This window comes from Corythoichthys intestinalis, chromosome 17, assembly GCF_030265065.1.
Source record: "Corythoichthys intestinalis isolate RoL2023-P3 chromosome 17, ASM3026506v1, whole genome shotgun sequence".
In the NCBI taxonomy this organism is placed as follows: Eukaryota; Metazoa; Chordata; class Actinopteri; order Syngnathiformes; family Syngnathidae; genus Corythoichthys; species Corythoichthys intestinalis.
The window spans coordinates 6,476,357-6,491,616 of NC_080411.1; the positions used below are offsets into that span (position 1 = coordinate 6,476,357).

The 15,260-nt window shown below is 39.6% G+C and overlaps 1 protein-coding gene across 2 annotated transcripts in view; it reads left to right on the forward strand.

The window, feature by feature from the left end:
* Positions 1-15,260, forward strand: part of crb2a (crumbs cell polarity complex component 2a) — a 41,769-nt gene that overhangs the window by 4,741 nt on the left and 21,768 nt on the right. For both annotated transcript variants that reach the window (XM_057818136.1, XM_057818137.1), the window contains exons 3-6: positions 727-922; positions 12,435-12,574; positions 14,026-14,196; positions 14,270-14,383. In XM_057818136.1, coding sequence (XP_057674119.1) covers positions 727-922; positions 12,435-12,574; positions 14,026-14,196; positions 14,270-14,383 — 621 coding nt within the window. The remainder of the gene's footprint in view (positions 1-726; positions 923-12,434; positions 12,575-14,025; positions 14,197-14,269; positions 14,384-15,260) is intronic.

Below are 15,260 nucleotides of genomic sequence, written 5' to 3' on the forward strand. Positions count from 1 at the left end.
TGCCGCCCTCTGCTGGAGCTCGGGTGCGACTGATTTTATAGGCTTCAGCACCCATGAGCATTGTGTAAGTAATTATTGGCATCAACAATGGCGGGCTACTAGTTTATTTTTTGACTGAAAATTTTACAAATTTTATTAAAACGAAAACATTAAGAGGAGTTTTAATATAACATTCCTATAACTTGTACTAACATTTATCTTTTAAGAACTACAAGTCTTTCTATCCATGGATCGCTTTAATAGAATGTTAATATTGGTAATGCCATCTTGTTGATTTATTGTTATAATAAACAAATCCTTATGTACCGTATGTTGAATGTATATATCCATCTTGTCTTTCCATTCCAAAAATAATTTACAGAAAAATATGGCATATTTTATAGATGGTTTGAATTGCGATTAATTGCGATTAATTACGATTCATTAATTTTTAAGCTGTAATTAACTCGATTAAAAATTTTAATCGTTTGACAGCCCTAATATATATCACCGATTTTAAAAGAAAAATCATCAGACCTTGTAAGCAGTTATTCATTACTAGAGTATTCTTTTCACCAAATACTTGTCTACTCAAATAAGTAAGTGAATGAATATGAAAAAATGGATGATTGGATTATTTCATAAATCTACAACAGCCAAGATTTTTAAAATTTTGAAAATAGTATTTGCAATATTTCTCAAAACTGCCTTTTTAAAGTATAACTTGTGTTTTCTTTTCCAAACCAGGACTCAACTGTGAAATAGAAATTGATGAGTGTGAATCTGATCCATGCCACAATGGAGCCACCTGCCACGACGGGATGGGCACTTACTCATGTAAATGTCGACCTGGGTTTACTGGCTATAATTGCGAAGCGGACATTGACGAGTGTGTGAGCGAGCCTTGCATAAATGGAGGAGTTTGTCGCGACATGGTCAACAGGTCAGGAAATCATCTCTTCTTTTCTTCTCTTGGATATTTCTTTGTTCACTCACATCGACATATCAAAGTGTTATGTATGTACATTAGGGTTGGGCATCGAGCATCAGTGGAATCAGGAAGTAAAACTCCGGTTCTCCCAGAACTGTTCAAATTTTTATTTATCGTTTCCAAATTTCAATGCCCTGACCACCAACCGGAAAAAATAGCTGCCGAACACCACGAAGAAGCCACATGAAGACTAGCTCCCTTGTGAGCAAATCAAATGAAGTGGCTAATTTCGCTTTGCACAAAAAAGTGTTGCTTCGCTTCACGTAAATGACAACAAAGTAACTGAATAAACACACCGAAATGATATCCGACACTCTGTTAAAACGTGCAAAATTACATATTTTGTTTTATCAAGGGTTCCCAACGATGTGTAGTGCAGAGGAGGTGTGTAGCGTTTGTACACCTCAAGGATTCTTTTCCAACTAATGTTCTTTTTGCCTGCTGCTTCCAGTAAGTCACCACTAGGGGAAGCCAAGCGTACATAGCAAAAGAAAAACTGTAGAGTCCGGAGTTACAACAGTGACATCTTGTGGACGGATGAACAATATATCAGTTTAGAAAGAAATCAAACTTAAAAAGTAGTCAACTTAAGATCAAGGGACAGAACAGTCCCCGCCTGACATCTGTAAGCAGCCCTTAACTAACTTGTAGAAATACCACCTAAAACAAAATATGCAATACAATAAATGCCTGCAGCATAAGACACTCTAAAACATAAGCACAAGAATATGTGTAAATGTTTTCTCCGTGAGCTTTTGAAAAATAAACATCTTTGTTGGGACGGTTGGTTGGCTATTGACACATCAAGCTGGTGACTTCCCCAATCAATCCCCAGTTAAACAGGTTGGATGGATGTGGTAGCACATTGTAGAAAGCCTAAATCAGGAATTCTACATCCAGCAGCAGCTCTGAGACTGAAGTTGCTGTAGTAGTCGAGTATTAGGTGTCCAAACATGCCAGCACAAGGCCTCCTCAACCTCCCTTAAGAGCTCTAGACCTATAGGCATTTGTGAGATCCAACCAAATCACCAACAGGTGTTCCCCCTTGTTCTCCTGTGCTTCTCTGATCAGTTGTGACCATATCAGTGCGCTCTAGGTTTCCAGGAACTTTTGGGATTCCGAATATTTAGGCCCAGGTGTCAATGTTTAGGTTCTGTAGGAGGTAGTCGATCAGGCACCTTGTCACAATTGTTGGCACCTCCTGGATATACCTAAGACTGGGCTACTTCCTGTCAAAGTTTAGACTTTGTACAGGTGAAAATTACCCAGATCTTGCCCCTTGAAGACCCCCTTGAATTGGCAGTCAATTTAGCTGGCCACTAGGCATATCTCGAGCCATTGTTTAGTAAACCCAAAGCGATTTATTATGAAAGTGACCCACTACCTAGTACCTATCCCTGTCCTTCCTCTTTCTCCTGTACCAATTTGCTCGCCACAGAATAATGAGATACAAATTCTCGTAAAGAATGTTTCACAGGTCTGCTAGTCTGCTGTTTTGAACCTCATCCTCAGGATCTTCAGCTCTTTATCAAGTTCTGTCCGTTGTTGATGGTACAGGGGAGGTACACTAATATTTTCCTCCTCGTTCGAAATCTCTCAGCTGCTAGGCAAATGATAATAGTATTCACGTCTGGAGGCGCTGATAAGGATTACCCCTTGCGGTTGCTTTCAAGATGATGTCCTGGTTAAACTGGAACCACACCTTTTCTTGTTCGCTTGAAGCCATTTTACAAGACGATATTCTGAGTGGGTTAAGTGCTTGTGTTGCTTGTGGTTTGTCACCGGGCCTACGCGTTTCATTCAGGGTGATGTTTGAGCACTGTTTTACAGGTTCCATTTGTACACATCTCATCCTGGCCTGTGGGATTTTCAGGCTCTGTGGTTTTTGCACACTCTGCCACAAATACATAATGTTCTTGTTGTTGTTGTCCTTTGAACCGGCTGAGTGGGATGCCCCGACTCCTCTCCTCAGGATCCCTTGGTGTTACCTCTGTTGGTTGATCTGTAGCTCAAAAATAGTTTCTCTATTCCAGGGCCGGCCCAGCCTATACGCAGACTATGCAGCTGCTTAGGGCCCCTGACCACCAGGGGGCCCCCAATCTGGCAATTGTTTAATTTATATTTTATTTTGTTTACTAAAGTTTTCTTTAGTTGACTTTTGTGAGTTTTGATACATAATTCCAAGCTTGGAAAAATAAAAGTTCTTCCTTAACTTTTTTTCTTTTCCTCTTTTGGAATAAGGTTTGGAGCTATCTACTGAAAATACTGACAATCATTTGGGGTGAGAAGTTTGATGTATGCAGTGTAACAAAATCGGATTAATACAGAAAATATGGACGTATGGGTTGGATTGCATGTATGTGTTTCACAGTACAGTGTGACGAAATGCTGGGCCAAAAATATGGGCGCCTTGGCATTATTTTGCTTAGGGCCCCCAAATAGCCTGGGCCCGCCCTGCTCTATTCAAAAGATCTGGTCTAGCTGCTTCCCCACCCCTACTCTGTTGACATCTCTCTAGAGCCCTCTTTCATAAACATATCACGGTAAATTCCCGTGTAAATTGACGTGGGATTTACTCGCGTCATTGCTTTCACGCATGTAGAGATATCCCGGGAATTACGCTGGTTGGACACTTTCACAGACTTGTCCCGTGTTGCCCACTGGCGCTCTCTGTGCAGGGAAGGGCTGCTGGCGCGATTTTATAACCCGGACATTATGTCATTATTTGGGTCGGCTACGGCTGTCACAATGTTGGTCAAATCGTGTCTTGTTACAGTTCCCGACGTTGTAACTGTAGTCAATTCAAGCTCATCAAGACTGTATTTAAGCCCAGGCGATCCAAGAGAAGGTTGCAGAGATATTAACTTGCTGGGCGCCATTCGACACCTTGTACTCTTGAATTTCATGAATTTGCTCGGTTGTTCGTCTGTCACCCTTGTTCTGAAATCCCCTACGTTGTGCTGGTATTTGAGAGTGATTTTTGTTGTTGTCTTATTGGGTCTCTTCCTACCACTTAGGTTAGTATTATTGATCAACCTACTGTCACGGGCCCATTGTGTTATTCCCCCTTTTCCGCGATCGAATGTGTTTTTGTTTGTATTTAATAAACCCTTGAACGGATCCCTCTGTTGTTTTCTGCTTCGAGGTACAACCTTGTTTCCATAGTTGCGAACCCTAACATCGGCAAAAAAACAATACACACATTCCCAAAGATGGACGATGGACTCTCTTCCTTGGCTCTACGATCCAGTAGCAATTGAATTTCGTCATATTTTCAGTTTAATTTAGCTATTTCCAGCTTGCTATGTTGATAATTGCGATGTTCGTTTACCGCTTTTCATCGTACTGCGAAGAAGTGACGATCAGCCCGTCATGATATTTTACATCATCAGCCTTCGTGCTGTGACCCGGGAATTTAACGCGTGCTTTCTCATACGCCTCGTCCCGAGAAAGTCCCAGACATTATACTAAGACGCAACCGGTTAAATGTCCGCGTAGTCTCTGTGTTAGTCAACCCGGGAAGTTGCTTTCACATACAAGGGCTGCCCGTTTAAATGCTGGGATTTAACGGTGTTTAGGCGTGTGTGAAAGGGGGTTAGGTTGTCCAGACTTGCAAAAAGATGTGGTAGCTGATCACACTGTATCAAAGTCTGAAAAATGGGCAAATCTGCTGCACAGTTCATTTAGTATATTCTGGAAGGAGTACAGGTAGACCCCGGGTTACGACGTACTCCACTTACGCGATTGTACCGGAGTCTCGTCCGTCATTTTGTCTCCAGTCGTTTTTTTGTCTCATAAACAGTACCTCATTATACCTCAGTGTCTTATTTTTTACTTGACTTTATTAATATGATGTGTTCTGTCCTCACTAAATGTGAAGTTGTTCAGCTTTATAGACAGCAAATAAGGCAATTGTGCCTTTTGAAGCTTTGTACTTCCTTCACTTTTCACAATTTGTAAAGCTATAACACACATATGAACACTCATGTTCAATACGACACGCATTTTAACCATAAAACACTTGACACAAAACAACTGGTGTTCAAACATCCATCTAGTCTGATCAACATGTAAATTTAGTAGATTAAATTAGCCTAATTTACCTAACAAAAGTACGCTAGCTTAAATGCTACGAACGCTAACATATTTACAATTTTCACAGCAAATCGCTCACACATAACTCCACAAACTATAGCTCTAGACTTAATTACAAATGCATACACAAACATATATTAGCTGAAACAACTTACAGCTTGACGTGGGCCAAACCAGAGCGCAGCTATCCTTTATCCATGTCAGATGTCTGAGTCTGCTCTTCAGTCATACAAGACGACAGTCCAGCCAGGCCCAACACTGCCACCAGAGGGCAGTGTATCCTCAATAATTAAACAAAATACAATACTTTTGGGCTTTTTTGATAGTTATTTTGAGATTTAGTGGTACTTAAAGAGTTAATTACAAGTTACACGGAAATTCCGGTTATCTCGCCAGCGTAGGAACGGAACTCATTAGTGAACCGAGGTCTACCTACATATGAAAATACACAAGATTCATTAAGCCCACCTACTTTTTTCTCCTATTGTATAGATGGTGCCCGAAAAATATTACCTCTCAAACAACTTAGAGTCGTAGTTTTCTCCTGTTTTTTCCCCAATTGTCCAATCCAGTTGCTTACGGTGATTATCTTCACCAGGGTCACGGGTATGCAGGAGCCCATCCCAACTGACCCTGGGCAAGAAGCAGGGTACACCCTGAACTGGATGATTTTCCAGGAAGCAGGTTAAAACTTGGAGAAAGTTGACTGAGATGAAAGAAGCCAGATCAATCCGTTTCAAAGAGCTGGGTAAGAGAAATTCTGATTTAGTCTTCACGGTAACAGACACCGTGACCTAACCTGCTATGAGCAGGTTTTGGATGATACAGCCTGCTTTCTATGGGTCTCTGCCCAACAGAAGCATACATGGCTTGTCTATTTCTCTGAATTGACAAAGCTTTTAATTCACACTAGGAGACCCATGGGTGTCCTTTTTAGGGACATCCTGGGATCACCCCCAAGACTGTCCCACTGTGGGACAGAGTGTAGCCTTTGTTTTGTAAATGGGGCCATTACTGATGCACCGAAGGGGGGCACGTGAGGAAAGCCCAATCCCATTTCTATTTTTCTACCCTTCCCCCTACCCCTTCCCCCTACCCCTTGGCCCTTCAAACGAAGCAATAAGGGGTAGGGCTTGAAACGTCAGCCCTACGAATTGGGACACCTCTTTACACTCACGTACGTCATAAGCAGTGTTGTTAATAACGGCGTTACAATATAACGGCGTTACTAACAGCGTTATTTTTTTCAGTAGTGGGTAATCTAATTAATTACTTTTCTAATCTTGGCAACGCCGTTACCGTTACTGAGGACGGAAAGGTTACTATGCGTTACTATATTGGTCGAAAAGTCTGAGGGAGACGGACTCACCGAGACGATAGAGCAGAGCAGGAGTAGGGAGGAGGCAAGAAAGTTGTGACGCCGAGCAAACGCGATGCTAGGTAGCTCCAATAATACATGTTGTAGCCGATTGCTAGTACAAACTACGCCCGCATGTTATGGTAGATATGGTAGACATGGTAGATATCACATGTACTGTACATAGATATAACTAGATGCAAAGTGACAGACATGGCACTAAATGAGTTCGTAGACAGCCGCCATCTTAAAGCAGTAGACTTTTTAGGACAGCTCTGTTGTAGAGAACCTTCCTAGCGAACCTAAGTAACTTTTTATCTAAAATACTTCTAAATCGGCAAAATCTTGACTTGAATCTATCTTTAAATGATGAAACAGTTTTAAAATTTTCATACGTCGAAAGTAGAGAGAAGGGAACTAATGCAATAATGGGAGCAATTTTAACAACTTTTAACAGTTAATTCAGGGTAAAGGGTAAATTAGGGTAAAGAATTGGGCTCGGGCCAATTGTACCAAAAACCTTCACAAAAAACTTCACATAGTGTGGCCAATGTTTTTTTTTTTTTTTTTTTTTTTTTTGAGGAAAAAAAAAAAAAGTAATTATCACCAATTACTTTGCCAAGTAACTAATTACTCTTACATTAAGGTAATTGAGTTACTAACGCAATTACTTTTTGGGAGAAGTAATTTGTAACTATAATTAATTACTTTTTTTCAGTAAGATTAACAACACTGGTCATAAGTCCGTTCGGCCAGTTGTTACGTAACCAAAAAGCGACGATAAAAAGTGCACTTGTGTGTTTAGCAAAACTGAAAAACAAAACAAACATTACAAATGAAGAAACACAATGAACAAACATTACAATTTGTGGTGTTGATTTTTTATTTATTACACCCCTAATTAGTGCACTTTTTATCGTGATTAATCTTTTTTAGCTATTACTTTTCTGACTGAAGAAAACACATTGAGAGTAGATAATACTGGTCATCAGCTGTTAGAATATTATTTGGATGTATCAAGCTTGTTTCATTTAATTTAAGCACAGCAAACAAAACAAACACTTGTAACTAACGGAAGGGTCCAAAACACATGCACGTAGATGTGTAGCACTAGTTCAGTTTAATTCAATTTGGTTTCAAATTAAATTTGATATTTACACCATTGTATGAAACCTGAATGATAGTTTGTTTCTGAACCAAGAGTGGTATTTAATAATCTTGCTTATTTTTTTTCTAGCAATTTCATGTGAGGTGCTTTTCTTGTTAACACTGTTGCATGTCGTGCTTAGTTGTAGTATTTCTAAATATCTATGTATATCAATGTATGTGTGATCTTTTCAAAAATGTTTTTTAACATGTTGGGGGAATTCAAACAAATGCATCCGAATAAATTAGAATTATTAAAATACTATTATTAAAATATCCTCAGAAGTTTAGCAGTTTAGTGTCACGTAAGAAGTAACAGTGTCTGAAAGTAGCCTGACTCAGGAAGGTTTCGCCCAACCCCCTCCTCAGCTAATGGCTGAATTAGCAAGTAAAGAGAAAGTAGCCTGACACAGGCTACTTTCTCTTGAATGTACAAAAATATATTTGTTTCACTGAAAAAAGATTCATCATTTAATGAAGACATAAAGGTCAAATTTTGGCAAGACAAAAGTTTTGTCGCCTACAGAAAGTAGTGTGAAAATTGAACAAAGAAATGTACTTCGAATACAAAAATATGTTACATAAAATAAGTGAATTAAGTAGTGGTGCTGTGAGATCCAAATTTAATATTTTGTATGACTTCCATGGGCTTGAAAGACTGCATCCATGTGGTTCGGCAAGGATTCATACAATTCATTGATGAAGTCATCAGGAACATCAAAGAAAGGAATCTTGCATGCCTCCCAGGGTTCATCAACATTCTTGGGTTTCGTCTTCCATGCTTCCTCTTTCATCCTACCCCAGACATGCTCAATGATGTTCATGTCTAGTGACTGGGCTGGCCATTGCTGGAGGATCTTGATCTTCTTTGCCTTGAGGAACTTTGAGGTAGAGATTGAAATATGCAATGGAGCCAGGGGTCGCGTTAACCGAATATTTTCCGTCATTGACTGATTTTTTAAAACGGTGACGGAAAAAACTGAAGTCCAGCTGTCACTGTGACAGGTTGCAATTCACACCCCAGACCACAGGGTGGCGAGTGAGCATATTAATTAGCTATTGTCTCTCTTGATGCATGACGTCGTTGGCCTTACTCTGAAAAATGTCAAGGCAACTGAGTGTCCAAAGTTTCTTCAAAAAGCCCCAAAACGACGATGGTGTTGATAAAAGAGGTGAAAAAACAGGGACTGCACAAGCGGGCACGCAAGTCAAGTCCATGGGCACCAGGAGGAAGGTGTAAGACTCCGTTCAGTTACTAGTTACTAGAATAAATTGCTGATGACGGTTTGTCGCCGAGATGACGCCGTTGTCGCCACGTCAGCCGTGTAAACTTTTCCCTCATCGTTGTCTGTCTCACAAAGATGGATTATTTTTGCGTTTCTGCGGGGTCTGCTTGGCGAGCCACTTTACTGAGGGTCTTATTCGTTTTGCGTAGTCGTCCAACGCCTGGCCTTTCAGGCGTCCTCTCGTTGTTTTGTTCGGTCGGAGCGCCGCCTGGCATCGTGCCGCCAGCGCTCCGACCTTGCTGCCTGGCCGTTCACTGCTGTTGAATCGGGTTGCCTGGTCTTGCAAAGTGCGCTACTGCCCTCCAGTGGCCAGTTTTATTGCTTTAAAATGGGCTTGGAGTGTTGTTCTTTGTTTTTCAGATACAGTGGAAGGTATATATATGCTTCTTATATAAAAAAAAAAAAAAAACGCAAAAGACGTATAAATACGTTTTTGGGACAGTGAAGCATTTAAAAATAGAACGTATTTATACATTTCCGGGAGCAAATGAGTTGAGTGTCTCTGTCACGTGACTGTGTCGTAGCCAAATGCCAAACAAAGGGTCACCACAATGTCATTATCATCATTTTAAAAATTTAAGTGACGGGTAAAAATAGATTATGACCGGATTTTTATGACCCTGTCAGTCAAAATGACAGACAACGAAAAAGTCTAGCGCAACCTCTGGATGGAGCACCATCCTGCTGCAGAATTTGTCCCTTTTTATGATTAGGAATGTAAGAGGCAGCTAAGATTTGTTGATATTTCAGACTATTTATGTTGCCTTCCACCCTGCAGATCTCTCGCACACCCCCATACTGGATGTAACACCAGACCATGATTTTGCCACCACCAAACGTCACTGTTTTCTGAGTGAATCTCGGATCCATCCGGGTTCCAGTAGGTCTTCTGCAATATTTGCGGCGACTGTGGTTTAATTCAATGGAAGATTCATCTGAAAAAATCCATCTTTTGCCACTTTTCCAGCCTCCATACTTTTGACAAGCTGTGGGCCTTGGCAAATGCCACACGTTTTTTTAATTTGTCGCACCTCTGTGTGTGACCTGTGGAGTGGAAGGCAGCTTAAATAGTCCGAAATATCAACAACGGAGTGAGTTACAATCATGTATAAATGATTTAGTTTCCATGGTGAGAGGGTGTAACTGGTCTCATATAATGGTTTCTTTTTATTGTGGTTGTACAGATTGGTAGTTTGGTGAAATACAAAGCAGACGTGCTGTATCACCCGTACTAATAATAATAAATACTGCATACATTTTGAAGGGCAGTGCTGACTTTTGGAAGTTGGAGGGGTACCTTTGGTGTCACTTGCTGTTCATTCTGAAGCCTTTTCTGTTCACTTTGCCCTTTTGAGTTCAGGGCATTTCCTGCTTATTATGGGGCAGTTCCTTTGTGAATTTGGACAACATTTTGGAGCACTTCCTGCTTGTCTAGGGCCATTCTCTTTTGATTCAGGCACCTTTCCTGTGGAGTTTATGATCGCTTTTGGGGCACTGCCAGCTTATTTTAGGCTATTTCTGTTGAATTTTAGGATCTTGCTTTCATTTTGGGAAACACCAATTATATTTTGAGCACTTCATTTTGATTTTGGGAGCACTTTTTGTTAAATTTGGGGGCACTTCAACTTTGATTCCCTTTGAATTTGGAGCACTTCAATTTGAATCTGCCCACCACTATCTTTGCTTTTTCCGTGATACTCCATTCATGTTTAACGGGATTTTATTCTTATTCACATCACCAGTGTTGTCACAGATTACTTGTAAAAGTCAATTAATTACTGATTACGCCCTCAAAAATAATCTAGTTCCTTTACTGATTGCTCTATTATCGAAGTAACCAAGTTACATTAAGATTCATTAATTCATTGGTTACTTTTTACCAATTTTGAGTCAGCGGGGGTTTAATTAGTGGATTGAGTTTTCAACCACCAGTTACTTGCGCTAGCATAGCCACTCCGGAGCCCTTAAACTACAGTGCTGGCCAAAAGTATTGGCACCCCTGCAATTCTGTCAGATGGTGCTCATTTTCTCAAAAAAATGATTACAACTAGAAACTGCAATTTCTGGAGAAATTATTCTGAGTCTTTGCTGGAGACATGGATCTTAGCCCCGCCCTGGTTGGTTTGGGGACATTTTGGGGACACTATCAGTTCACTTCCTGTTGATTTGGGGACATTTGGAGGGACACATCCTGGTCATATCAGGTCATTTTGTGACATTTGGGGGGCGTGGCATGGTCATATCAGGTCATTTGTGGACTTTTGGGGGGCGTGGCCTGGTCATATGTGATTTGGGGACATTTAGGGGGCGTGGCCTGGTCACCTCAGGTCATTTGGGGACATTTGGGGGGGGGTGGCCTGGTCATATCAGGTCATTTGGGAACATATGGGGCGGTGTGGCCTGGTCATAATTTGGCCGTCCATGGCCGTCAATGACGTTGACTTACATTTGCGTCAATGGAATCCAAGTACATTGGCATCAATAGAATCAACAAACATGGCCGTCAATGGCATTAAACAAAATAAATGCCATTGAAAATGAATGGGAAATTTGGACATCCATGGCCGTCAATGGCATCGACATCCATATGTGTCAATGGACTCCAAGTACATTGGCATGAATAGAATTGATATACATGGCCGTCAATGGCATCAATGCACTGTAAATTCAATGCGAAATTCTAATGGAAGTGAATAGGAAATTTGAACCAACGTTGCATCCCATTAAAAACAAATGAGGAAGTTTTTGGCAAATTTCCGGAGAACCGTAAATTTTTTTTCAAATTCTGTATATGACTTTTATGCCCCTCATTATCCCGGAATTTTTAATGTCCAAATTATGTTATTTGGTCAAAAATTGTAGGACTAGATACATTCTGAAAATTAGTTTATTTTTTTTCCCTGCGTCGTGTGAAAATTCCGGTTGTTTCGATATTGAATGGTGCCGATCGGTCAAACGGTTCGGGCTGCACGCTGCGCCGAAGAAATCCCATTTTTAAAATAAACAGAATAACTCTATCTGGGTCTTTGAAAAAGACCCAGTTACAAATGCTTTGGTAGTATTATCTTAATTTATTTTGCTTGCAATGAAAAAACACAAAAGAGAATGGGAAAAAAAGATTAAATTTAGAGATTAAAGTTATTTCTCCCAAAGGGGGGCCACAAAATTTGAAATGTGATGGTTCACTTACTTATTTTTTCCCCCTTCTGTCATTATTTGCATACTATCCTCCTTTAAAAAAAAAAAACTATAAATTTTTGGGTGGTTTTAATTAAAGCAGACAGTTTTTCCATCTCTGTGATTTTGACAAAGATAGGTCACATTTGATGGGGATTTTATGAAGAAATATAAGAAATTCAAAAAGGTTCAGATACTTTTTCATGTCAAATGGTCTGACCTGCCTGTTTTGTAGTAAAAATGAATATATACTTTAAATTGTATTTTATCACACTGATCTCCGAGTGCTAACAGTGCCAAATCTAATATTTGGCTAAATGTGTTTGATCACCCTTTTATAGTTAATGTTATTGTGGTCATAAAAATATCAACAATTAAAAATGTTTGATCTTTTTTTTTTCAGTTATGAATGTGACTGCACTGACACTGGATTTGAAGGCGACCACTGTGACGTGGACATCGCTGAGTGTGTGTCTCATCCTTGCCAACATGATGCCACGTGCCTGGAGGGAGTGAAACGTTATACTTGTCTCTGCTGGCCAGGTACCTGAACTGAATGTCAAATACCAAACATTTATGTAATAATAAACTAATCCACAGTGCCACTATGCCTTACTGTGCATATGCATCTGAGTTTTTTTTTTTTTTTGTCTACTGTTCCTTTATGCTCTGGAAATTAGCTGTGGATGACTTTAAATTTAAGAAAATATAGCAAATTTTAATAAGAGAACAATAATGTTCATCATTTTCAGCATTGATGACCAGGAATAATCACTGTGATAGCTGATATCAAGCCTTAAAAGCGATTCCAGCTGTGACACGTTTCATTCATTTCAATGTTAAACAGCAAAACAATATAATTTAAAATAATATAATTTATGAATGCATTAAAAAACATATTAGCTCAAACAAAAACTTAGCTTAAGTTGGTCTTAACAGGGAGCAGCTGGATTCAGCCATGTTTAATGAGTTATTTCATACCCACTGTTGCCACTAGAGGGCTGTTTACCCACCCAGTCAATAAAACTGAATACAAACTCAATCTTGGTCCCACACAAAAATACACACGGTCCACGGCTTCAACTGGGACCGTGTGCTTTGGTCAGATGAGACCAAGATTGAGCTTTTTGGCAACAAACACTCTAAGTGGGTCTGGCTTGCCACGAAAGATGCGCATGCTGAAAAGCACCTCATACCCACTGTGAAGTATGGGGGTGGGTCAGTGATGCTGTGGGGCCATTTCGCTTCCAAAGGCCCCGGGGACCTTGTTAGGGTGCATGGCATCATGAATGCTTTGAAATACCAGGACATTTTAAATCAAAATCTGTTGCCCTCTGCCCGAAAGCTGAAGATGGGTCGTCACTGGGTCTTTCAGCAAGACAATGACCCTAGACATATGGCCAAATCTACACAGAAATGGTTCACCAGACACAAAATCAAGCTCCTCCCATGGCCATCTCAAAAGGGGGTTGTACAAAGTATTACCACCAGAGATGCTAATAATTGTGACACACATTATTTGATGTAAAATAATTTTTTCTTTATATGGGATTTTTTCCCCACTGAATGAATGCACTTGTATTGAAGGTTGGATTTTTCTCTTTTTTTTCCATTAAGGTCCCATATTATTTTAATTCTAAAAAAATATTTGAAGCTAAAAAAACACATCTTTTTCAGGGGTGCCTATAATTATGAAGGGCACTGTATGTACTTGGCATTCAGCTAACTTATGATTTACAAATTAAGTACTACCCTGCCAACAAGGCAAACAAAAAGTGTTTTATTTGCCAAAACGTGTTTATCTGGTATCATCTGTGACTTCAACTAGAAGTCAAATAGACCCATGAAAGGACAAAAAGTGTGCATGGTACTAGAGGAGGCTTCTAAAAATTAAACTAAAAGTTGTGGTAATAGTCGAGCAGCATGAGTAGACAACTTATTTTTGTTTTGTTTTTGACAACTTATTTTTGTTTTGTTTGTTTTTTTCGTTCCAGGTTATAAAGGCGCAAACTGTGAGATTGACATCGATGAGTGTGCTGAAAACCCCTGTGACAATGATGGGGAATGTTTCGAACGTTCAAATCTGAATCACTGGGTGCTAGACTGGGAGCTAAGATATGCAGACGCTGCTGGATATATTTGTCAGTGTCAGTCAGGTTTTGCAGGTAGACAATTGGCAAGAAAACAGTCCTCCTTTCAATGTTAAATATTCAATATACATGTAACTTTTGATTACAGGAGAGAATTGTACTATTGACATTGATGAGTGTGATTCTGAACCCTGCCAAAATGGAGCTACTTGTGAGGATCAACGCAATGGTTACATTTGTACTTGCCCTGCTGGATTTTCAGGTGACACTTTTTTTTACTTTTAACTTGAAATGATTCAACATTGAATTGTTGCAAGCTTATCTGTATCTACAGAAATGTTGGTTGTTGGTTTAGGCCAGTGTTTTTCAACCTTTTTTGAGTCATGGCACGTTTTTACATTAGAAAAAAAATCTTGCGGCACACCACAAACCAAAAATGTTCCAAAATTACTTTCTGTACAAAATACTTAATTATATAATAATTTCTCAAAATTTATACTCCGTGTGAAACTTGATGACGTTTAAGCATAGACTTCATAATTATTGACAGGTTACATCAGTCACACACTGTGCCACGCCTTCAAGTAGGGGGCCTGCCCACATCCAGCATCAAGAGGAGTTATTCTCAAACACACGCACGCAGCAATCTAACACCGGATTTAGGTTGAAAAAGTACGAAAGCTGTACCGCACACAAACAGGAAGGACTGTCTCAGGAGTGATTTGTTTGAGGATTGTAGGTAATTATTTTATTTTTCGTACCATGCATGCATTTTCAAATATTGTGGTAAAAAAATCAATGGGAGAAATGAGCTGCTATGGCATTGGCGCCATAGTTTGCAATATTTAATTTGCAATATTTACGTAAAATAAATGCTAACTGCACGTTTTGGGTTTTTTTTGCTTTTAACCAAGAATTGAGACTGTTTTACGTCCATATCTATAAATAATTCAAGGATTTAAGCATTTATTCACAAGAATTTTCAACGGAAGAAAGCTTTGTTTTGATATGGCGGCTGCTACATTTGCTTACTGACTAGCATCATAGTTTGTAATAAAATAAATGCTAACTGCACTGTTTTTTTGCTTCCAACCAATAATCGAGACTGTTTACGTCCATAGCTAGAAAGAATTCAAGGA